Source organism: Haemaphysalis longicornis, unplaced genomic scaffold (genome assembly GCF_048455015.1).
Source record: "Haemaphysalis longicornis isolate Haplotype H1 unplaced genomic scaffold, Haemaphysalis longicornis Haplotype H1 scaffold_3, whole genome shotgun sequence".
Taxonomy (NCBI): domain Eukaryota; kingdom Metazoa; phylum Arthropoda; class Arachnida; order Ixodida; family Ixodidae; genus Haemaphysalis; species Haemaphysalis longicornis.
In genome coordinates this window covers 119,106,280-119,130,971 of record NW_027526335.1, presented here as the reverse complement: position 1 = coordinate 119,130,971, position 24,692 = coordinate 119,106,280, and the positions used below count along the sequence as shown (strand labels likewise).

The 24,692-nt window shown below is 46.2% G+C and overlaps 1 protein-coding gene across 1 annotated transcript in view; it reads right to left on the bottom strand.

Moving 5' to 3' along the window:
- Positions 1-431: 431 nt before the first annotated feature.
- The window catches only part of LOC144175400 (uncharacterized), a 73,502-nt gene continuing 49,241 nt past the window's right edge, over positions 432-24,692 (bottom strand). Inside the window, exons 6-11 of the mRNA XM_077704482.1 lie at positions 19,623-19,684; positions 14,782-14,939; positions 10,439-10,690; positions 8,496-8,689; positions 4,175-4,285; positions 432-675 (exon numbers count right to left, since the gene is read on the bottom strand). Coding sequence (XP_077560608.1) covers positions 508-675; positions 4,175-4,285; positions 8,496-8,689; positions 10,439-10,690; positions 14,782-14,939; positions 19,623-19,684 — 945 coding nt within the window. The 3' untranslated portion in view covers positions 432-507. The remainder of the gene's footprint in view (positions 676-4,174; positions 4,286-8,495; positions 8,690-10,438; positions 10,691-14,781; positions 14,940-19,622; positions 19,685-24,692) is intronic.

Here is a 24,692-nt window from a genome sequence, read left to right as displayed (position 1 = left end):
CGATCTTACTCCATGGTCGTTGCCTTACAGGCTTCTCCAGTGGTTACGCTGCACGTCCCCCGCACACGTACGCGCTGGCATCGATGCACCAACGTTCGGCCCTCACTGGCGTGATGATGCACTACTCTCCGGCTCTCCTAGACGGCAGCACCATATGAAGGGATGGGTATAAGGCGCGTTTGTCGCCCTGTTTCGGCTCCTGTTCATATCGCAGTCGGGAGCCCGTTTTGTTTCTCCCGTTCCGGCGAGAGTTCGTGGTTCAAATCGTGGTGCAGCCGCGTCAAAAGAAGGGTTTCTGGCAATGTCATTTCCGTGGCAGATATGATTTCATTTACATCTTGGTGGACTTGACATTGCCGCGGTTTAAAACAACTCACTTCACACAGAACTAGTGGAGGCATCAAATTATCAGCAAGTCAATGTAGTCTGAATTGGGTAATGCGACACATAAGGTTTTATTTTACAAAGAGTGCGGCAGCTGTCTTGCCCAGAATGTCAGGTAATTGCTCAGCGGTAACCCCAGCTGTCGATTTTCCTCATGTATTCTTCACAGGGTTTCATGTCTGTTGCCAACTTCTCGTAGTCGTAACTCTCTTGGGTACCTCCGTTGACTTTAGAAATGATGTCGTCCGGAACAAGGGCGCGCAGCTCCTCAAAATCATCAAAAAAACGAATCTGCACGTAAATGAGGAATTGCGACACAGCGTTAAATCACTTCCTACATTCATGCAATCAACTCACTAAGTTCCACTTTAACTGCCCTCGTGAGCCAAATAAGCCTTTTTTTATCAATTCAATACAATTCAGCACAAATATATTCACAAAGGGCTTCGTCCTTTTATAAGGCCCTCTAAACAGCTGGCAAATTTCCGTAGATGTTCGGGCAGCAGTTTTCTCGGGGAAATGCCCAGTCAGATCAGCTCAATAATAAATTCAGTGCAAAAAAATATAACCGTGAACTAGGGAAAAATATTCTAGTTGCAGCCACATACATAAACCTTAGGTTATTCTGCTGCAAATACGCCATAGGTTAGGATGTTTACAGTGGACGTGTACTTGGGTTAGGGATTTCCCTGCACTAAAATTTAATTTCACAAAACTTTTCACCCCCTTATCGGACAATAGGTGAGGTATTGGAAAAAAGATTGACCAAGAAAACGTTGCCGCACAAAAAACGGGGTTGCAGGGTAGTCCGGGCGAAATATTAGAGTTTTGCAAACCATCCTTGAAATTGTGTGCCCGGTCACCAAACTTTTAATACAAAATTACGATACAAACAGCTAGAAAAAACAGATTCGGAACTCTACCACCACATATAAAGTAACGAATGATATAGAGCAGGCGCTTATATACTTATATCACCTTATGGAGAGCCTATGGAGAAATAAAAACGTTGGGCACTGTATGTTGACAGGTGGCGAAAATCAAATCTTTTGCACACATTTTGGAGCTAGATACATTAAACCCAGTATGGGTATGTAAGTATGAAGGCTTACAAAAATTCTTAGTCAAAAGTGGAGTATTACAGTAGGGCGAATTGTTTGTTTACGCGCCCTTTATATGCGCAATCGCGTTGCTGCCAAACACGCATTACACGCCGTTCCAATAACAAAGAAATAACCGGTGTTCCGTATGTGACCACCATTTTCAGTATGGATAATGGGTGTAGCAGTAAACATAACTGCGTTGGCACTAAATACAGATGAAATCACATTCCTACACCATAATCACACCCATTTCTTTCCTTTATTTCAAAGAATTGGGGCGTAAAATATTTAGTTTAACAATAAACCGAACGTGCATATTGCTGTAATATCTAGTGAGAATCGCTAGTCATGCCTAGAACCAGCGTGCTTTAAATGCATTTTTCCTACTGTCCAGACTGACTAAATGGCTCGGTTACTGCTGCCCTGAAGAAGTCCTAAATTCGATTCATGCTATTTGAAGATCTTTTGGTCGATCTTGAGGATACGTGGAATCTCGTCTCTATTTTGCGTGAAGTTGAGGCTCGGCCCAAATCGCATGCCTTACTCCGTATTCAGTAACCCGCAATAAGGCGTTTTTCGCAATTGTACCCCACACCGTGCCAACGGGGTTTAGCGCTCCAATCATGTCCGTGGTCACATTGTCATTCATTATAACGTGAACACAGCTCAACATACTTAGAAATCACAATTAACACACAGTCGTTGTAAAGTGCAGATGCTTTATAATTGTCACAAATTGCAGGCCAGGCCCTCCATTTTTTATATTCGGGCGGCCGACATGACGGCCTCCCGGACGGAGTCGGCCATTTTGCGCCTGGATGAGGAATTTGGGGTGCCCCCTTCGGCTTCGTGCTCACCTCCTTTGTTTCACCCTGCCTGCTACAAGGACAAAAGCGGGCTGCAACATTCCAGCGGACGTGCAGGCGCGAGGGTGACGTCACGATCGCTGGCTCGGACGCGCGCTTGCGATCGTGGCGAATGGGCGAGGGCCCCAGGAGGGGGAAAAGAGGAACAATGGGAAGACGTCAGAGCTGGACTTAAGCAGTCGGCGAAAGTTATTTAAGGGAGCGCACGGGGTCGCTTGTGGCAGTCGGCTGGAGATTCGCGAACGTGCTACGCGGGGAAGGGTCCCGGGGGTGACGCGCTTTAGCAGTAGTACATCGGTAGGCTCGCGACGGACCGGTCCACGCCTCGGCTCAGCGCTCGAGTTCGCCCGTCGTCACTAGTCCCATGGCCGACCAGCTTCTACACCCCGGAGCCCCGAAACACGTGAGCTTCTGCCCGGCGAGGTCGGCTCCACCTCGTCGCGACTTTACGAGGCAAGGAGAACCGGCGTGTTCTCCTTGCCTCGTAGAGATTTTCTTTTACCGCGCCCCTCCAGCCGTAGTTTGTTTGTTGCCTCGGATTAAGATATCCGCATCCTTCGGGTTTTTTTTTTCTAGCGTCACTCGTAGCGAACGAGCTGAGAGTTGGTTCTTTGTGTGTTGGGTGTCGTAATTGTCGTTATCAAGGGTAACGATGTTTGAAGGCATTTTACGTGTCGGGTACAGCTTGCAGAGCTGTTAGATGTTTCTTATAGTGAGTGCTGTTGTCGGGGGTTAACGATGTTTGTCCCATAGGGTTTCGCGTGTTGCTAGTATTTTTTTTGTGTAGTTGCGTTACTGAGGTGTAACAAGTGTTTGCCTCTAGAGGGTTTCGCGTGTCGCGTACAGCTGTCTGAGTTAGCGCGCGTGCGTTTAGCGTACGGTCGATTAGTGCCTGCGCGCACAAGGCCGATGGCAGTGTGAAGGTTTCTTTTTCTTGTGTCGGGCGTTGCCCTGTAGTCTTTTTGTTTGTGCAGTAAACCTATACAGTTCAAAACGTAGTCGAGCATCTCCGTTGTGATTTAGTTCACCCCAGCAATCTCGGCACACGTGAACACTCACGGGCCGGCCACCCTGCTAAAATATAAATAACTGTTGTCTCGCGCCCCTTCTTTGGTGTTTGCACGCGGACGCAATTATACGGGGGAGGAGTTCGTGACAATAATAAAAATTGCATTGACGCGTTTAGAGTGCGAGTTAGAGCCGCTTTCCGGGACAATACCCCTTCATGAGAAGACGGTGTAATGGAAGGCTGGAGGAGAAATACTTTTCGAAGTTTTAGAATCTTCCCCGCAAGTCAACTATTCTTTAAAAAGACGGGAAAGTTGGCACTGCTACAGCATCTTAGATTTAACCAATATGCTGCAGAAGTTTTAACGAGCGTCACTTGCGGCTTCTAATGAATTTTAGTTTCAAGACGTGCGCCTTGTATTTCGGCGCACTTACATAGTAAGTGACACCAAATGCTTTCACAGAGGAACGGCACAGCTTGCAATAAAAGCAGAAATGACGTTTTAAATTACGCGGGAATTGCTTTTTGAATTGCAAACACTTCCTTTCACACACAACTGTGTGATCTTTTTGTCTTGCTTGACGGAGAGTATATCAACTTTAGCATCATCCAGCGCACACGAATACACAAAAAATTAAACCGCAATATGTCCAGTGATATATAGCGGCATGAACCAAATTTCTACTGTTATTGTCTTTCTGTCATTATAAGTCTACAGGCCGGGCATGCCAAGCAGCTTCCGTCGCGAAATGTATTATGACCGCAATATTTCGAGCTGCCTCTCAACGATGGTGTATGGGATGGTTTATTACCCTTTGCAGAAGCTTGTCTTTCAGGAATGGCTTGATAATGGAGAAAAGTATCTGAAATATGGCTGGATGGTTGATGATGTATAAGCCCTTGAGACGCAGAGGATAGCAATCCTGAAATAAAAGCACCACGTATGAGTAGCACCTCAGTGTCTTAGGTGTGCCTATATAAGCATGTAGCGAATCAGAAAATGGGAAATGAGGGGCTCCATGAAATAAGACAGAAAAGAAGGGTTGGCAGTCAAGAAAACCTCGGAAAGCAAAGGGGAAGTTGTGGTGGGTAATAGAAAGAAATGAAGAATTTTTTTTGTCGAAAAGAAAGTGGTAAAAAAATGCCCGCCAGGTGGGATCCGAACCCACGCCCTCCAGAAACCCACAGTGCGACAGTGGTGTCAAATTTATAACATTCATTTCTGAGGTCACTTTTCGTTCATACAGCGAAGCATGAAGCCATCTTCAAAGCATTGAGTCGTTTTACGCCTGCGACAGAAGATTTGTGCCTTGATCTGTATTTGTCTCTTGATCTGTAACCTTTACTGTCTATTTTGGCTGTTATTTTTGTCTGCCTACCTCTCATGTAATGACCCCAATACAGCCCTCGAGGTATCAATATATTAAACAAATTAGCAACAAATAATAAATAATTATGGTAGTAGATCGCAAGCTGTAAAAATGCGCATTAAATTAAGATCCGGCGTCGTGGCGGCCTGTTACCACTCCTTACTGATTTTTAATGCAGCCCATTGGATGCCACATGCCGCTTCATAATGCAACCCTCAAAAATAAAATAAACAAAAACCAAAGAAGCACACTCGTGCAATGCTAGGCAATTTCTGGCCATACGCATAGAACACGGCGGCTACAGAGGCACTCGGCTGCCTCTCTCCTGGGCTCTCCGTACAAGTACGCCTCTGACGATTTAAGGCTGTGGAAGAAGGCTGGCAAGCGAGAAAAACGTGAACATTTCCCTTTTCGCAACGCAGTATTGGCAGGAGAACTCCGCGGTGTTCATTTGAACTATAATGTCTCGAGGTCAATAATTCATAAGGGGTTCTGAAGTGTCCTGCTGTTTAATTTTTCTTTTTAACGGTGCAGTCGCTCTCACTGCATACCTCTATAACTAAATGAGACGCATGTGACACAGCTTTGGTCAATGTGGTCAGCCGTGATGCCCTTGAGAGCGAGCCGAATCGTAAACTTACACTAGCAAAAAGGGAAAGTCGTCTGCGGCCACTCCAACTAATTGCGCACCATTTCTGTACTGAATGAAATTGTTTCTCTTCGTTTCGAAAATAAAGTAATATCAGTCAAAAAGCTTTTAAGTGTCCTTTGGAAGATGAGTCGGTGAACACCTGTACCAGCTTTTGCGAGGAGAGGGATGTCAGGAATCGCTATTTTAGCTGAAGGAAAAGTAAATTGAAGTACCCGCCTTCACACGAAAGTAATGCTATATTCGGGTGGGTGCTTTAGAACGCTTTGGAGCACTCTTAAATCCGGCCACCAGTTCGGGTGGTCGAAGTCGAGCGCTCGAAGTGCCTTCGGGTGGTCGTCTCACAGCATCCTCGTCCTACTCGGGGCGCCCCGACTGCTGGTATCCGAACTGGGAGCGCCGCCGAAGATCTGTAGGCGATTGGTCGCGTGACAGCTGGCCATCGAGCCGATCCCCCTCGGGGCGCCGAGTTGGACGATTCCCACAACTTCGCTGTCACCGCACCGAGGCCTAGCCACCTGTTTATCGTTGAAGTGCTTAGTCAGGCGCTGTGTTTTTGTACAGGACGGGCGCACTGAGGCAGCCCTAGATTTTTTTCTTTATTACCTGCTTGATACAACAACACAAAACAAAGAGGATATTCTGTCTGAAATCCTCGAACATGTAAACATTGGCACAGTTGAACTAGAGGGGGTTAAAATGAGCTACTCTCAAAGCGCCGTCCGATTTTCGATCAGACAAGGTTGCCCCCTGGCACCTCTGCTTTTTTCTATATACTTGGAGCCATTCTGTCTAATAGCCATAATGCGCGAGGACACAAGTTAAATACAAGTGAGCAGAAAATCCTGGCCTATGCTTATGATGTGGCGGTTATCTGTGAAGACAAACAAAGCATCAGTGCGGAGGTGCAAAAGTCTAATGTTCGGCAAGCATACAGGTAGCCTAATAAACTGGGGCAAATGCGTTGGATTTTGGCATTGCGACTGAGAGGACCCGGAAGAAACGTCTTGAGAACGTCCAATGGGCCACCACGGCGCCTTCCAAATACCTTGGCGTGACACTATATCAGTACCGGGGCAGAAATAGTTTTTTGGGCTGGAGACATCTAACGCGTCCGCGAAAAGACAAAGAAGTGGGGTGGACGCGAGTTGTTCATGTTCTTCCGAGCTACTGTGTGTAATGTGTTCTTCGCTACCAAGGTAGGGTATGTGCTTCAGATTCTGTGCATTACATGTGCGAACATTCAAAGGCTCCACACAGTATTTGCTCTTTTTGTCTGGGGCTCCACGTGGGAGCGAATGAGTCGCTCTAATTTGTTTCTTTCTGTAAATACTGGTGGGCTGGGCTTAGTGCACTTATTTCTGAAACAAGTCGTTTCACGGTTCGTGATACAATTTTCTGAAGGCAAGGTTTTCGCTTGAGTACCTGAGCAATGTACCACGTAGACGGTTGTATAAGGACGTCATCAAAATTTCGCTGCCGGTTCTAGTCTACCGATCCATAGACATTGCGGGCTCTGCAAGAAATGTCCTAAACCGAGTTAAAAAGATACCGGTTAAGCCATCCACTAAAAGTTTCTTCTTCCAGCTGCACACCGGGACACTGCCGATGAAACCATGTCTGCAAAAAAAAAAACGGTTATTTTTGTGCCCTGGGACGTAAACTGTGCCTTTTCTCATAAGCCGGAAACAGTCCAACACATTTTCTTGGATTGTTCCGATGCTGGGATCTATTGAGAAATTCTCCAGCGAACACTTAAGAAGGAATTACCGGTCACACCATATGGTGTACGTTTCTTGCCTACCGACAATGAACAGGATGTTCTTTTGGACATGTTCATGCTCCTGAGCCTGCATAACCTATGGAAAACCCGTATGGATGTAAGGCATGCGAATCCAAATGGACGGCCTGCTAAGGAATATTTCACTGAGAGTGTAGCCTACATCCGAGATGTATTCAAACTAGAGGAAGAGCAACCCAGCTTCGTGGACATACAGACACCCTTGTAACCATGAGACGCTTTTAAAATAACTGCACCGGCCTAAGTGTATTGGTTGATGTTTTTTTTTACCTTCCGCTTTTTACCGCGCTCCCAAACGGCGTTCCAGCCGCCAATAAAGTTCCGCATCCGCGGAAGGGGCCGATAATGTGGCTGAGAATGGCCGTGCAAATTTTCATTGCAGGCTCTTGTGAAAGCGGCGATCAAATATCTGCCGTAGCGCTAAGCCTATAGCCTATGCGGCCCGCTGGGCTGCTCGTAACGCGCTTACACCTGTTTGATAATGGCACCGTGGCTGCGCTTCGCCTTATTGGGGCAAGTAGTAGGCCCCTCCCATTGTCGCAGAGGGCGGTACTGGCTGCGGCGCGGCGCCACGGTCATCTGCTACTCCAAAATAGAGTTTCGGTTGGGGAGCAACTTCTCCAGCTCGGATTTAGAGCGGCATAACATCCGACTGCTCTGAGCGAGAGCATAACAGCAACCACCCGGATACAGCATGTTATAACAGAACGTAAATTCTTAACCCGAAATGCTTACCGCAGCGGGTGTGCAAAAAGTTGCCTAGGTAGTTCGAACACCGAGTGGAAGAGTAAGCACGTAATTTCTTGTAAAGTTGTAACATAAAGACATTGGGGGAAGACAAAGTAAACAAATTCTCTGCAAAAAATTCCCTACTCGGGAATAGAGTGATTCTTATAAGAGTATGCCCGACATGGGATTTGTAAGAGCTGCTTGCATAACCTTTTTCTTGTGAGCCACACCTACGCCGCCCTGTAAGGTGCTTGAGATTGCATCAATCAAATCTGTCATGAATGAGCGTAAGTGTTCTTGAACGGCCATGGTCACGTTGTAACAATTACATAACCACGGCATTAGTCGTTAAATGCATAGAAGAGCTCCTTTTCGCAGGCTCCGCTCCATTGACACTTAGAAGAAAAGTTCTCGTCATTATTATTCTTTCCGAAGTTTAGAACAGTTCTAGCGGCCGAAATGTTTCATGCGCGCAATAACAAGTTTTATTATTGAGAAATTTACTCTCAGTGTTTGTGGTGAGCTAAGACCGCCAGCTTTTTTTCAGCTACACAATGGGCACGCATGCATGCTGTAATACTAACCTGAACAACATAGATGATCTTCCTCAAAACCACCGGTGTAAACTGAAGCAAATGGTGGAGTCCCAGACCTTCACAGTTGAGAACTATAGTCACGCCCATTATCTGGCCTTCGTCCTGAAAGATTACATGCTCAAAAAACAGTGCGTGTAACCTAAGGGCTTCGGTCAACGAACAAATTCCGGTGTTCCAGGCCCCTGAAAGTAGAAAAACACGGACCAATGTGTGATACAGTAAAAATACTTGCGTGACCATTCTCATCTTTGGTGTGCACAAAAAAAAAACCTGTACCATTCCTTACTAAAGAAGGTGGAGAGAAGTGCGAAACTGTTCTGAACGCGTGTCCAATCGATCGTCAAACCGTTAAAGATCCACTTCGCAAAGAAATAATGACCCCATGCGACGATTTTTCGCGCAATAAGTCAACGTATATACGAGCGATCTAAAAGTGCACCGATACGTGTTTTGAGATAAATGTCTACTGTTGTACTCCTTCCTTACGACTGATGTGTGTATTTTCTTATCTATAACAGTCCCTTTTTCGCGATTTTAAAGTATCTGTTATGCCACAATGGTAGCCCGCCTTCGCGCACGCACCGTGTGTTTAGAACTCTTACCAGAACTCTTCGTTCGACCAACCCGTCTACGGGGAAATTCATTAGCTTTTTTCAAGGACGCCATCAATCCAAATACAAAATTTTTCGCTCAAAAAATTGAATGGACAACATGTAAAACTTAAAAAACGATGGTGGCCGTTGTAACGGCGGTGGCGAGCGTTGTTAACAAAAGCGATAACTCGTTACTGGCAATTTATTGTGTTCCTGGTGGCAGTACACGCTTTTTTTAGTTACACATAATTAACAGTCAAGGCTAACAGGCCGCCACAGCAACGATTGTGCATATGGAACCTACTGACAAAGGCCTTCACCATTGCAAACTATGGCTGTCACAACTTTCTTAGCGTCAGAGAGTGGCGTATGCAGGAGTTTACTTCGGGTTCACACGTATTCTAAACAGCTGTAGGGTTTAGTTCAGACGTATATATACAACATGCGCGACCCAAACCCGTTCGTCTACCTCGAGGCTTTTACAAAACGACCTATCAACATTCCCCCGACGCATCATGCCATTTGGAAAAAGAGACAACAGACTACAAAAATGTTGCTTGCAAAGAAACGCGGTACACCAAACTCAACAAAGCTGTCGTTAAACGCCCACCACGGACAAATTTAGGCAGGAAGACCACAAATAAATTAGACTACAGTTCAGAAGCTGTACAGTGTTCAAATTCGCAATTGGGTAGTGAGGGTGGTAAGAAGTTCGTTCGGTGCTCCGTCTTGAAGCAGGAGTGGGAAGCACGGGTAACCTTAACTGTTGATGTGTGCCGTAGTCTTGTGAGCTGTATTAAGGGGAAACACCAACAATTGAATATGTACATCCAATCTCAACGTACAGGAGGATTCCACCATTCTCCTAACAGCATAGTAACCCGCTGGACTTCGCAATAGTCAGATAACCCCCCAAAACCAAAGCGAATATCGCTCGGATGCCTTGACACCAATAATTTACGTAAATAGTATTAGCCACCAGCTTCAATTCCGAGGGAACTCATTATCTTCTGGTTTAGTTGAGCTAACTTGCTCAACTCTCACAATTCTCTTTTCTTTACTCCCTGCTTTTCAGAATAGAGTTTATAATTGGATTTGTCGCGATGAGCGTGTTCAACTTGGCAAGCTAATTCTTAGTTTCGTCTATACGTTTTCCTAGTCCAACAAAAAATTTCTACGTAACCCCAGACACCAGCACTTCGAAAGGCGAACCGTGAGCCCAATTAACCATTTACTGACTTGTTGCGCTCATTTTACTATGCTGACTAGCCACGCTATGTGTGGAACTATTGCCAATTGACAACGCGACCTAGCAGAAAGAGCTTAAGGGAAGCTTACCTACGTTACACTCGTAGACTATTCTTTCATCGCGGTCTCTTCGGTTTGAGAGCGTCACAAGTCGATGTTCACGGCAACAGGCATCGAAGGGGACAGAGCAGATGCTTAAACCATCAAACAAATCAGGATTCTCTTTTCGAACTCGAAAGTAGTTCTTGATGGTGTGAAAGGCTCTGTCGACGTCGTACTTCCTAGCGCGAAGGAACTTGATCAAAAAGGCGTCTTCCGATGGGCAACACAGTGATTGATCCTCTGTCAGTGCGGGTGTTGAAAAGAAAAAAAAAAGCAATAATTAGATGGGAGGACAATATGAAGACATTCGGGTGCTTCTTATGCGTTGTGAATGCAAAAGTACTCATCAAACCACAACGCACATTCCACGCAGAGCCTGTCACAGTAAAACACATAATCTCAGCCTGTGCCGATAAACCATCGTTCCGTTCTTCTTGCATTGTGTACACTTGCATTCTGTACACACGAGGCTCCTTCGGCGCAACAAATTTACGTAAGCACAACAATTTTCGAGGAGGCCGTTGCGCGCGGCATGTTGCGGTAAGGCCTTACGTTGGAGGGCCAGGCTGCGCCACACAGCGGTGTAACGGCGAAGCACGTTGTGGAGTACGCTTTGTTACCAACAGATAGCGCCACTACACGGAAAATCCGAAACAGTACACCAATCGTATGGACGCTTTTTTATGCATGGTCCTACAGGGAGTTTCTCAACTTCTGTATCAATTAGCTCTGCATGTAGATGATTCTTCATTTCGCACTACAAGAGCAGGACTTGTTCCATCTCGTCCCTCCGTACACGGACGCGGTACATCCTACAAATGACGACGTCTATTTTCTCGAAGCATTAGGAAATTACGGTATGCAGAGGGACCTTGCGAAATTAGCGTAGTCACGGGCTGACTACCCACCCCGAAAGAACCTTAACATCATGAACGCAAAATGTGTGCTCAAACATACATTCATTTATTTGACGAAGACCTTTGCTACTTCCCCATCTCTTCAGTTCCCTTTCCTCATGCATGGCCTCGGGCCTCCTTTTTCCTCTAATAGATAGATAGATGTAAATTTATTGAAAAAAGGGCTGGCTCAGAGGCCTGTAAGGATGGTAGGGAGGGAAAAGATTGGGTAAAATTAAGTCGGGCTCAGAATGTCAGCCTCGCGTGCGAAATCCCAGTGGGAACGCCGGATTCGGGCGACGTGCGTGTGCTGTGGTGGCGTGACCCAGAACCAAGGAGGTTAAAAAAATAGCTGGAGTGGAAGTCTCCTATACCAACCAATGGGCCCGGCTGAAGCCGGCCGCGGCCTTCTTGCTGGGGGCACGAAACCACATGTCAAGTGCTTTGCAGCAGTCTTTGCGGACTTTCCCAGCTGTTCTAAATTACGTAAGGGATTCTCAAGCTATAATTCAACACTGCGTACTATGAGGCGAGCCATGTCGGACGTCTCCGTATTAATTTTTACCAAAGGAACTTCGTTAAAACTCAGATCTCCGAGTACACAGACAGTTTTTTTTTTCACCTTATAGGGTCGGATATGCCGATTCCACAAAGTAAAAACAAATACATAGGAACACGCAAAGTCATTAACACTTATGTTCGTTATTGTAAACTGTTCAAATGCAGAAATTTATCATGAAAGTTGTAGGCACAAAACGCAATTGAGAGTTGCCACTGTAGAGTGAAACACAGCTGTTATGCAACAAACTAAGTGACCATAAAATGCAGCATTTTCAGAAAAACAACAGGAAACACCCAGATTCCAGAATTGTGATTATAGACATAATGGAGTAACAAAACACCGACACAGAAAACTTTCATGAGTCTGACAGTAACCGATGCTATTACGTTCATTTGTATGTTTATTGTTTTTAAACCAGACCGTTTATTGTTTATTGTTTTTAAACCAGACAGGTGCTTTCCTCGTGTTTTTGTTGCGCATCAAACCGTGGGAACTATGCTTATCAACTAGCCCTGCAGGGAGTTCTATTATGCACCTGCAGATGGAAGCATATATATCAGTCATCACAAGTTGCCGATGGCAACTCCGCGACAGATCAGACATCGTGTAGTTAGTATGGGGGATGCAACCAATGCGGATACAGAGATGCCTGGGGCGTCCAGAACAAAACACGCGATGCTGCGGTTCGCGGGGACACCCCAAGTGGCGCCGCAGTTCCAAGATGGCCACTGGCTCTCCCACGGGCGAAAATGATATTAAGGCAAAGACTTAAATGGCCTGCCGAGCGAAAAGGCCGGCGTCCGTAACAAAAAAAAAAAGGATTCTGCGAAGGCGTTTCATCGCAAAAAATGTTCCACAGCGCGAACTAAACTCTGCAGAACGAGAGGTGTCCAGCCTAGTACACTGTAGATGAAGGGAGCGGCAAAACGTAGCCAAACGAGCGAAAAGACAAGCAGCGAAGATACTCGTCAACTATCACATTACTCGGCGGCAGATGTGAGCAGCGGCGTAACATGTAGGAAGCAGATTGACACCGAAAGTAGGTCGCAAAGCGAAGTGTCTCGAGTGACCAGATTACAAAGCCTTTCGACAATGAGACAAGTAAGCAAGGCGTCTCAGTGGTTCAACTGGACATTCATGGTTTCACATTCCCCATATTCAATAAGTGCTTAGCTATCGTCGGATTCATTTTGTTCATGTTCTAAATAAGCAGGCAAGTGACGTCGCCGTTCAAAAATACAGCATAAAATGCGACCTTCGCGCAAAACTGAGCAGAACGGAGAAGCTGTTTGCTTTAGTAAAAATATTGAAAGACGCTCATTTATGGTCCCACCACGCGTGCGCTCCGAATCCCTTGAGCAACCTTGGACCGCAAACCTGGTGATCTTTTTCTGTGCATCTTAATGGCTGATAAGAGCGAACTGACAAGAATCAGCACCTGATACGTTGTATTTTTTTGAAAATGTTTATGCGCATTCTGCTGTTTTTGAAGCAAAAAACGTTCTGCCAATGAACAAATAATACAGCTCTAAATAAAAACAAAAAACAAATTATAAGACCGTTTTTATCAAGACAGGAGGCGGCATGCGGAAGAACTAAAGCACGGCTTCCGAAGAGTCGTATGTTTTTGTGGTCCATGTTTTTTACACGCCAGACTCAATGGGCTTCGTTGATGACAACATGCAGGCATCTCTTTTTCTGAACCCCTCCTGGCCGAATAATCAATTGCGAACGCGAATCGTGGCTCCGTGCCCGTGATATGTTTCTTTAGAGTGGAAGCTCTATTACATAACACCTCTCAAGGTATTTCGTCGCGTCGCAAGTGACCTTCAGCCCGTGGCGTACAAGAAACGCCTTTGTTTCTTATCGCTTCGCTCGCTCGAAGCTGCGCCACTTCAGTTCTAAGTGACCAGGCGAGGGTGAAACGGCTTCTTCGCCTGCACTTGATCCCTCAGCGGCAGCTTGGCCGTCTGTGTATGCGCTTCAATGCAAGTGAACTACCTGATTAGGCGAGAGTTTACGGCTGCTTCGCCAGCTCCGAAGGTCTGGCCATCTATAGCTCACCGGCTGGGATATCTTGATTGATTGTTGGGTTTAACGCGCCGACGCAACGCAGGCGATGCGGCACGCCGTAGTGGAGGGCTCCGGATTAATTTTGACCACCTGGGGATGTTTAACGTGCGCCGAAATCTCGTACACACGGGCGTTTTTGCTTTTCGCCTCCATCAGAAAAGCGGCCGCCGCGGCCGGGAATCGAACCCGCGATCTCGTACTCAGCGGTGCAACGCCTTAGCCACTGAGCCACCGCGGCGGGTTATTGTTTGAAATAAGACAGACTTATGATTAAATACATCCAATTGAATAAACATACCATCAAATGGCAAAGAAAAGACACTGACAAAAGACACTGACTCAGCATCGTTCGTAAACATAGCAGCAAAGAAATTGAACGTTGAAGGCGCAAATACTGCGCGAAACAATGCAATGAGCATGACCAGCTTGGAATGAACTTACACGCGTGCAGCTTACGTGAAAAATTTGACTCCCGGCGCCGCATTCACACTGTTTGCACAATTCTAAGCCACGCACTAACCAATCATACTTGTTTTGATCGCGTTACATGGCGGGCACGCGAATCAACAACGCTTTTCCGCGCACGCACGCAACGCGCGCTGCGACAACTACGCGTCTTCTCCCCTAGCAAGATGGCGTCGCGGCGGCTTCACTTTACGGGCAATTACTCCAGAAATTTTTTAACCTCCTTGCCCATAACTCGTACGTGGGCACTTGGCAGTGATGGCGCGCGCGAATACTCTCAAGACCGGGACACTCCCTCTAATAAAGAATTGAATGAATAAATCATAACATCTCACCTGAAATAAGTTCTTGAAGTTGACTGAGGCCTTTCCGCTTGGTTTCAGGGGTTTCATTCAATTCGCGACGAGCGACGGCTTCCAACTTTTTCCTCAGGGCCTCTGCGTCACTCATGTTTGGAATCTTGTGCCGGGCAGTCTTCGCGTTGGTATGTGGGCTGGAATGTTTGTTGTAATTGGTTGACGTTTAGCCTACTTTATATCATTCTTGTAACACGCATATCTCGTCGCACGAGCCATTCGCTTCAAGTTGCTCGGACACGTACATACCTGGGCCTTTACCTTTAATGCATCGTTTTTCCCTCGTACAGCACCAGAATGGAACGGTCTTTCCAGTGACATTGCAACCATTACCTATCCATAATCCTTAATAGAAAACGTCAACAAGATTTTTAATCGTTAAATTCTTGGCATCTACGTTGTTACTTTTGTTACCCACTTGTTATGTAACAACCCCTTTGGGGACCTTAAGGAACTGAAATGAAATGGTATGAAATAAAGTGGCAATGAAAAGTAACAAGCCATTCGGCACAAAATTGTTAAATGACTGTATCAGAGGTGTAACAATCAGATATACCTCTTAAGGGTTATGGCATGCAATTTATTGCTTAAAATGATGATTGCCGTGAGTCTGTCGTTGCTTCTAACGTTAGAAAACGACTCGCTCATAGTAATTTCTTGTAGTCTTTCGACAGCTAAGGTGTTTGTCCTGGAATCAATACCTACTCTTCGTGCTTAATGGGGACCTAAATATGGTTCAGTTGGCTAGAAGGTCTGAAGTTTCGCTCTTGCCGAGCGCCACTCTGTATAAGCAACATATCCATAATCGTGGAAGTTAACACAAAGAATTTTTACACAGTGTAAAATGAAAATATAGGTCGAAAGACAATAGAAACAAAAAGTTAATAATTCACAACAATATAAATTACAAACTTACCGAAAACTAACACGCGATTTTTTATAGCGAGTTCATAGGGGCAGCACCAAGAAATCTTCGAATAACAAACTAAAACAATAACTTAAAAATTGGGAAAAACTATCGACCCTCCAACGTTCCGCATATGCGTAAAAATGAATATTTGGCGAAGTTTGCAATAATTAATATTTACATTACTGTAAATATAAAGAGAAACAAAAGAACGAAAATACTATAAAAACGCTATAAAACAAAAACATTATAAAATGGAAACAAAAGAAGTTAGTGCCCTTTCACTGTGTGAAGAAAGATACCTGCGAAACTGGACGCATTCCACAAAGTGCACGAAACAAAACACGTTTGTTTGTAATTTGCGACTGACAAAAATTCCTAGCCAATTAGCCGAATTGAACTTGGAAATACCCAGCTTTATTCCAGCGGACAAGCATGGGACTATCGGTTTGCATGGGACGATCGGGTGAGACACACTGCTTCGCAAAAAAGCAAAATTGTAACCACACCAGACGCAAAGTCGTCCAATATACCCAGATGCGAATTATTTCTACCTAAACGGGGCTATATAAACTATCAAATTAATAGAAGGATTGCGAGGATGCATACGCCTTTGCTGACAATGCTGGTGTTGTCCTTTTTTCAACGCAAGCAAAATGGTGACTCACGGTAAAAATACCGTAGTGTTTTAGTTTGTTCCAGAGCGTTCCACTAGTGCCAGCCCGTTAGCGATGGCATTGCCTCGGCGAGTACAACCTCCTAAATTTGGGGAAGTCACTTCAGGATTTCCTAACGTCACAGAGCTAAAAACGAAACAAATTTTGCGATGGCTTAGGGTCTTTCATCAGTACAGCTCTGCTTTCTTTGTTGTATTTGTAAAAAAAAAAAGCTTTAAATTCGATTCTAGCGCTGCAAAATTTTCAGTGCCATATTTACAAAGATTTAACAGCGCTATCCCGCATGATACCCTTTTTCTAATGCGTAGTGCATTATACAGTTGTGCGCATATTTACTAACTCCGAAACTTCGATTTGAATCTGTGGTGTAGAACGCTTGACTGCAACCCAGGTAACAGATATTAAAGATGCACGAAGATCTTTATAAGAATTTCATAGGCATTTTAAGCGAAAGGTTATTACAAGTAGGATCACATGTAGAAAGCAACAAACGTGTTCACGTTGCAAAAACACTAGAGGATGTTAATTTTGTCTTTGTTTCTAAATATTGATACCATTTGACTGACTGCGGCAGCTGACGTCGGCAATACAATTACGGGTGCCTTATAAGTCATTCTATGATTTGTTCTGTTTGGAGTGAACAAAGTTTGCTTTCCTGGGCAAGTAGTGTGTAACAAGTATAATAATGTGTGGTTTAGTAATAATGGTATTCGTAACAATTATCTGTTCGCATTTAAACTGGCTCTTGCAAAGGTATAGGTTTTTATGGATAAGGGCTCTTTCCTGTAGTTTTTTTTCTTTTTTTTCTTTTCTGTGCACCCGTTGAAGGCAACGCACAGCTCGGTGCACATACGAATAAACACGAATGAATGAATGAATGAACATTGTATTTCGCTACGTATCCTAAATAAAACGCTTCCGAAAGTTGTCGTACATGAGAGACTCTGTGGATCGGTTAGCGCAAAAATAAGCTTGCAAATATTGCGAGACAAAAATTTAATTCACGGAAAGCACAGTAACTCAAATGATAACGCTCTTTTTGTAAGCAATTGCACAATAATTCAGCAATGGTTTAGCACAATTCCTTTCCTGTTGTTGATAGAAAAGTAAACTCACCCCACAAGGTCGGTGTTTCGCCGTTACATATCTTCAATGATCAGGATCTTGAAATGTCAGCATCCCTGACACAAAGAGAAACGAAGAAACTGCATGCGGGCCACGTAGGCTGTGGGGCAGTTCCTAAGCTTCGCCAATCTCTACAGAAGCGTCGGGTGCTTTCCACTTTTCGGCACGGCTGATCCTTATACCACAACGATTGAGGGCAGGCGAACGGTCACGGGGACCTCAGGGAGTCTGCTGGCTTCCTGCCACTTTTGAGATGCCCACCGACGGAATCTGATACCGACTTGAGTTCCGCACGAGACAGAAGCTGGTGATGTATTCCGCGCACGTGCGGCGGAGGAAAAGAGAAAGGCGAGAATGATTCGAAATCGAAGGCCAACGGAGCCGACGATGACGCTGCGAGGGAGAAGAGAAAGATTTGAGGAGAGAAGAGTGTGTAGGGAGAGTGTGCACAAGCGTCAGGAAACCTTGTATTTTCCCGTCGCTGATCGCTTCTATTTCATTCCTTTCTCTTTCAAAACACCGTTGCGATTAGTCTGGGACACGCCGCTGGCCTTCAACTTTCCTCTTGCAGCAGTGCCGTGCCACAGCTGTTTGGGCGTTTATTTTTGTGTTTCATTATACAGGAGGATATCCCGGCGCCAGTTTGCGACGACTGCTATCGTCCTTCTCAGCGTTCGAAAAAACAGCTTGAGGCGATGAATAAAAACAACAAGTTCTACCCAAGCCAGCATATGAGCCTGGCGGTAAATGGAATCAATGTGAGTGCAAGACACAAAACACGATTCTTTTTAATCTGCGAACTGGAATATTGTTGAGTCAGTTAACTTTCAGAGAAATATAGTTGTATCCTGGCAGAATCGTCTGGGGTTTCCTGTTTCGCGATGGCCTTGGGAATCTACTGGTATGGCTTTGCCGCACCGGAATCCTATTTGGTAACCCGCTAAGATAAAACCCGCAAGAGTGGTGCAGTCGTTTTAGCAGTCCAACGCTATGCATTTTGTATATAATTTCTTTTTTTGGGAGGGTGGGGTGGGGGGGGGGGGGGGCAAGATTTTGATAAAACGACAACTAAAGCCGTTTTGTGCAACCATGCCGCTCCAAGAGGATGCCCAATTCTTCATCGCACACTGAGATTATCGGATTCTGCAACTTTTGTTACTTCACTAACTACGACAATTTAACGAAAATTGCGGTATAGTACAGTGTAAGCGTCCAATTTTCATGCAGCGGGCTTAGGAATAGGTGCAATAAAACTGTAAACCAAGAGCCGAATTCTTCAAAAAAGGGGGCATCGTTTTGAAGCGACCCAAGACTCCATGCTAATGCATGTAGTCGTGGGTTGGGGCGTTGCTTTGGGAGGTCGGAAGGAGTAGAAAACTCACGGGCTGGGTGTCCCCTTAAATGACCAACTTTCGCCGCAGGCTAAGAAATCTTCAGTGGTGCAACCCGCCGCGGTGGCTCAGTGGCTAAGGCGTTGCGCTGCTGAGCACGAGGTCGCGGGTTCGATTCCCGGCCGCGGCGGCCGCTTTTCTGATGGAGGCGAAAAGCAAAAACGCCCGTGTGTACGAGATTTCGGCGTACGTTAAAGATCCCCAGGTGGTCAAAATTAATCCGGAGCCCTCCACTACGGCGCGCCGCATCGCCTGCGTTGCGTCGGCGCGTTAAACCCTGCAATCAATCAGTGGTGCATGTCGCTTTGCGTGCTTGCGAAGGTGGGGATTCAGGGGGACACCCACTCCGTGTGTTTTGTACTCTTTCCGGCCTCCCAAAGTGACGCGACAACCCAAGACTACGTGCATTAGCATGCAAACACCGCGTCGATCCAAAATAAACACTCCTTTTTTGAAGAATTCGGCCACTGGAATTGCCGCCGCTTTGTGAGACCATACTGCTACCGTAAAATACTGCATCGCGATGCAACACGATACTTCCGAAATGTTTGAGTCCAGGCTGGGAATGTTTTTTTCCGCCAATATATCTGCATAATACCGGCAGACGCAGACCATTCCCGGGAAAATCGGCTTAGCTGAAAAGTGATTTCGATGGCTGACACGATTGAACCATTGGGGGAGGGGATAACGTTTGAAACGTCTCTGTAATAGCTTGCTCACCTGCTCCGCCGCAAAACAATCCATGTGCACGGTGGAAGGCCCAGTCCTCTCGGGTGTTGATTCTGTGAAAGTAGGACAAACAGTGGGCGCTATGTTTGTTGAACGTCCTTAAAGCCTACGAGCGTAGGCGCGATAAGCTGCAATGATAGCAACAATCTTATCGCCAAGCGAGCGAGAAAGAGCACTACACCCTCGCTGTTGCGGATGCATCCGTGCTTAACGCCGCCACTTGGAGACAAGTAAGGTCATAAGCGATATCCAGTGCCATGGTTTCAGAGTATGTTTTGCTGTTCTTTATTTTTAGTGACGTACGTAGATCTGCCGCCGCAATTTCTGACAACGTTAAACTTTGCGTCTACATATTATCATTTTGTTACTGTAATAATAATACTAATATTAACTGCTATGCACAATAATACGCTAATACGCATGTAAAATACTTTATTGAAACCAGTAATCGCAGTTACACGACCGGTGGACCGCTAAGAGGGCTTTCAGTATAAGAAACGAGAAAACTTAGTAAAGAAATCTGTTCCTGGATAAAGTGGAGAGCAGTTTACATAACCAGCGTCTCTGAATGGAACCTGAGTAAGTTTTTCAGTTGTATGGCTTTCCCTATTGGGTATTAGTTGCTTTCGCGTGACTTTCTCCACGCCGGTATTTTTAAACTACATTTTAAACTGAGGGGACTATGGGAAACACTCAGGGGCGACTTTCAAACATCTTTATAGTTTGTGCGGCTAGTCAGTTACGAAAATGGCAGTCGACTAAGGTGTTTAAATTTGCTGACTCCTGGCAAATTAGGAACTGAAGCGATATCCACCACGCTTAAAGTCACTTGTAAAGACCCATTGGTCTCAATACGATGTATAAAGATCGCAGTGCGGATCCGGGCCTAATATACAAAGTTCAATGACACAGTTATTTGGGGCTTTTGATTGAATGACGCGCTAATTTAGCGTGAATAAGGAACATTGGAACACTATGAAAAGTCTTTTCTCTCTAAAAACCAGGGATCTCACGTTAGGCATCAGGTAAACCTAACCCCGCCTGAGCGCCAATATGAGGCGCATTTGTAGTTAGAACACCTTGTAGTTAGAATCTCCGATTGCATTCCGCCCGCAGGTTGCCTTTTCTCATTTTACCTCAACTTGACACAGTTTAGTTATTTCAGGGTCATTAACATTTTATGCCAAGCTTATCATACAGAACCCCAATACGTTGTGAACTGCAACGCATCGCGCCCAAAAGTACTCGTGCGCTGCACCAAAAAGGTATCGATAGCAGCTTCGGCCACACCTATTTCAGGCTTTTTGTTTGTAAAACATCGAGGAGAGTACATTCACCTAGACTCCTAAATCAACTGGGATACAACAGCCGGCGGCCTTAAAGAGATCGTGAATACAAGTTTCCTTGAATCGAAATCTATGCACGTCAGAATAACAATCACCCGAGTCTTAAAGGGGCCCTGAAAGGCGTTTTGAGCACACTAAATTGACTTGCGCAATCGTTAGATTGGGTCGTCCACATCATCTGTGCCAAGTATTACTCTTTTACGCGCAGCGGAAAGCTCACACTTTTGTTGCAAAGTTGGTCGCTTTTTTCTCACCCTTTCCTTCGTGTTTTTGGACGCCGCCATCTTCACATGTCTACATCATCGATTCCCAGATGTTCGTCATGAGCTAGACATCCTGCTATTGGGCGGCTTTTTCACGCACTTCCGGCAAAGAGATGAGTCGTCTGCTCAGCGTCGGCTCGCCGGCTGATCTGCCAGCGGAGTGCCGGAGTGCTTGGAAATTTTACGACAAACGAAACAAGTGTAAACAAACGCTTAACCGTTTGTATTAAATGCAACAGGGCCATAACACGACATGAATATCCTCTTACTTGAGTACGTTCCATAAAGAAAGCGTTGAAGCCCCGTGGCACTTCTTTCTTGCAATCGCAGAGAACGCCCTGAGCCGAATGCCCGGGTTTGACGCATACATTTTATTCAACTTCCAAACAATCCACAGATGCGTTTCGAACGAACACAACGTCACAACATGCGTTGCAAGTCCGAATCGCGATTGACAGACGATGGGTTGCCTCCTCCTGCCCCTCGTAAATTCGGCACTCACCTCGCGCGCGGTTTGCGGGGACGAACAGCAAGTCACTTAACTCCGGCGCACAAGCCGAGATGGCTTTTAGCCACGCACACTGCACATACCCCATGCGAGGTTGAGGCGTACGCCGCTTGAGAAAGATAATCCAGACCATGGGAAGCACTATCCACCCGCAGAAGCACAACGCATTTCATCGCGAAACAAAGGCGTCCAGAACACACACACCATCGCCTCCTGTAATGCCAAACGCATCTCGCACTTCTAAATGGGAGTGAGTAGTATGCCTGCAGTGCCCATATGCCGCGAGGTGGGGCCCCAAGCTGAACCGGGATCACGCAACCGTAACTGACTTCTACAGCGGTTTGTGCCTTGTTGCCAGGGCAACCGATGTTTGATATTGTCAAAGAAATGGTGCTCGCTCCAGCGCGAGGAAGCTCAGAGCCGTGGCGGAGCATGTTTTGCCAACGTTGCCGCTCTCCACCACGCGTCGCCCCAAGCTGAACTGGCGTTTTGTGCACGGGTTCTGTATCGGTTCAAAATGTCTTTTTCACATGCCGCCGGCAGGAATTACCACCGCCACAAAATAAGACCCGGCACCAGCGGGGCCACATCTGATACGGTGCTTTTTGGATAAACAGTGCGCTGTGCATCCAAGAGAGCGAGCGCAGGATCCTCCCCATGCGGCAGCGAGTTCGCCGCCGATAGCAAAGTTCTGCAGCAACGTACACCGCGAAAGGGTAAGGCCAGGCCGCCGCACACATGGGGCCAGATTTTTCGTTCGCTTTTCCAGCCTTGAGCGGAGTGCGGAATTCATGGTGTCAACAAAGCTTGCCCGTAGCAGACGGCTGTGTGAGCAGCGCAATGGCGGAAGTACGTCACCGCCGAGGAGCGCAGCATCATGGGAGGGAAGGCTCGCTCGCCGTCAACAGCGGAGAGTAAGTTGAAAGGAGGAGGAAACGCGGCGCGACGATAATGCGCGGTTTTTGATTTACGATTTCCCAGCTAATACTCGTCGCTTCAACAAAATTCTTGCGGGAGGAGATTGCTAATACATTGCTTTATTTGGTTACATGTACATCCACGCATCGGCGGAAGGTATTTCAGGACCCCTTTAAAACAAACCTAAAACAATAACTCAAGATATATGAAAAAGGGAAGGAAGCTTTCTTGCACTGTCCGTACGACGCCGCAGGGATTAATTTCTGCGGTTAGAGGCCGACAACAAACCCGGGCGCCAACAAACACTATTATGCTATTTCATTGGCTCGCGTGGCCCTTTTTGAAAGCTCAGATTGAATGCTAGCAGACCGCTAACGCAGTGAGTACTTTTTGTGTTTTCATCTTACCTCTCTGGCACGGTAACTCCATAACCTCCTCTCTTAGGTTTCGGCCAGATGTTTCGCCTCGCGTACACGCAAAAGGTGAAGTCTGACCGGCTACGACGTGTTCTGGGTGTGCTGCTTATCGGCGAAGGAAGTGTCCTTGCATTCACGTGTGTCATCTCACGCGAAGCTTGAATTCTTTCTTTTCTGTGACAGTGTGTTCCTGGTGGGGTGTAGTGTGGTCAGCATTCAATGTAATTTTTTTGTGTACTTCAGTTAGGTTTATGAGCCCACGAGTAAATTGAGCTGCACGTGGTTGCAAAATATATGGTTGCGTGTGGCTTGATAAGTCGAGTGCCTCACTAATCCGGGAACTCTGATACTATGAGCGGCGGTCGAGCTCATCAAACTGTAACTACTTCAATAAAAACTTAAGAACACGTCTTTTAGCAATGAAGTTGTCTGGCGGGTCCGTTCATTCATGAAGTCCTGCATGAGGTTCAAAATATCGGTTGCTCAAATCCTGCAGGGCAAGCGCTAATAAATCGCATGGTGACACCAATAATATACAAAAATTGCACCATCTTCCCGTGTGGAACCCTCATGAGGATGCAAAGCTTCAGGAAGGTTCCGTGTGGTTCCATTGTGTTGCCGTTATGTTGAGTGATCTGGTGTTTAGTGGCGCCAGCGGGAATTCCTTGCCCGGGTCCACACTCGTGGTAATGGCACGCAAGTACTGTTGTGTTACGGTGAGTAGGCGGTGGTTCTCGAGGCGCCGAAACTCATCCATCATGTTCTTGTCGATGTTGTCGTCTCTGTGGTAGAATCGGTAGTCTCAGTCAGCCTTGGTGAGGTAAAGGTTGTTGACGTTGGTGCAACGGCTGAGAGCAACGTACACGCCCTCCTTTTCGCAGCTTTGTCTTCTTCTCCTTCTTCTTCTTCAGCGGTTCCCCTACGGGAAGATGACGACCGTGGTTGAATGCGAAGCTATCTCGTGATGGATTCTGTCTTTGGCCAATCCCTAGGGTATCCTGCCAGAATCATCATCAGAGGCGCTGCGGACGGGGCACGGACAAGTGACATGCCCCCGAGCAAGAGATGCTTCGCATCTAAGCGTAGAGGTTGTTGACGTTGGTGCACTGGCTGAGAGCAACGTACACGCTCTCTTCTTCGCAGCTTTGTCTTCTTCTCCTTCTTCTTCAGCGGTTCCCCTACGGGAAGATGAAGATGGTGGTTGAACGCGAAGCTACCTCGTGATGGGTTCTTTGGTTGGCCAATCCCTAGGGCCATACTGCCACAATCATCAGCAGAGGCGCTGCGGACGGGGCAGGGACGCGGGACATCCCCCGAGCAAGAGATGCTTCGCATCTAAAAAGGTGCCCCGTGAGATCCTAAACTTTTATTCTTACGTCATTCAGAGCCAGCAGTTCTTTCAGTAGCAAACGAAAGCTGACCAAAGGACTTTGCAATTAAGGTTTTGCGGATCGACCACAATTTTCCTGAAACCCGTTTGAAGGTGGTAGGTCTTATATCATCCATCCGGCTATAAATGTAGGCAACAGCCATTTGTCACAAGTAAACACCATCAGCTTACATGGCTTGCGGACGAATATATTGCTTACGTCCAGGACATAAGGCTGGAA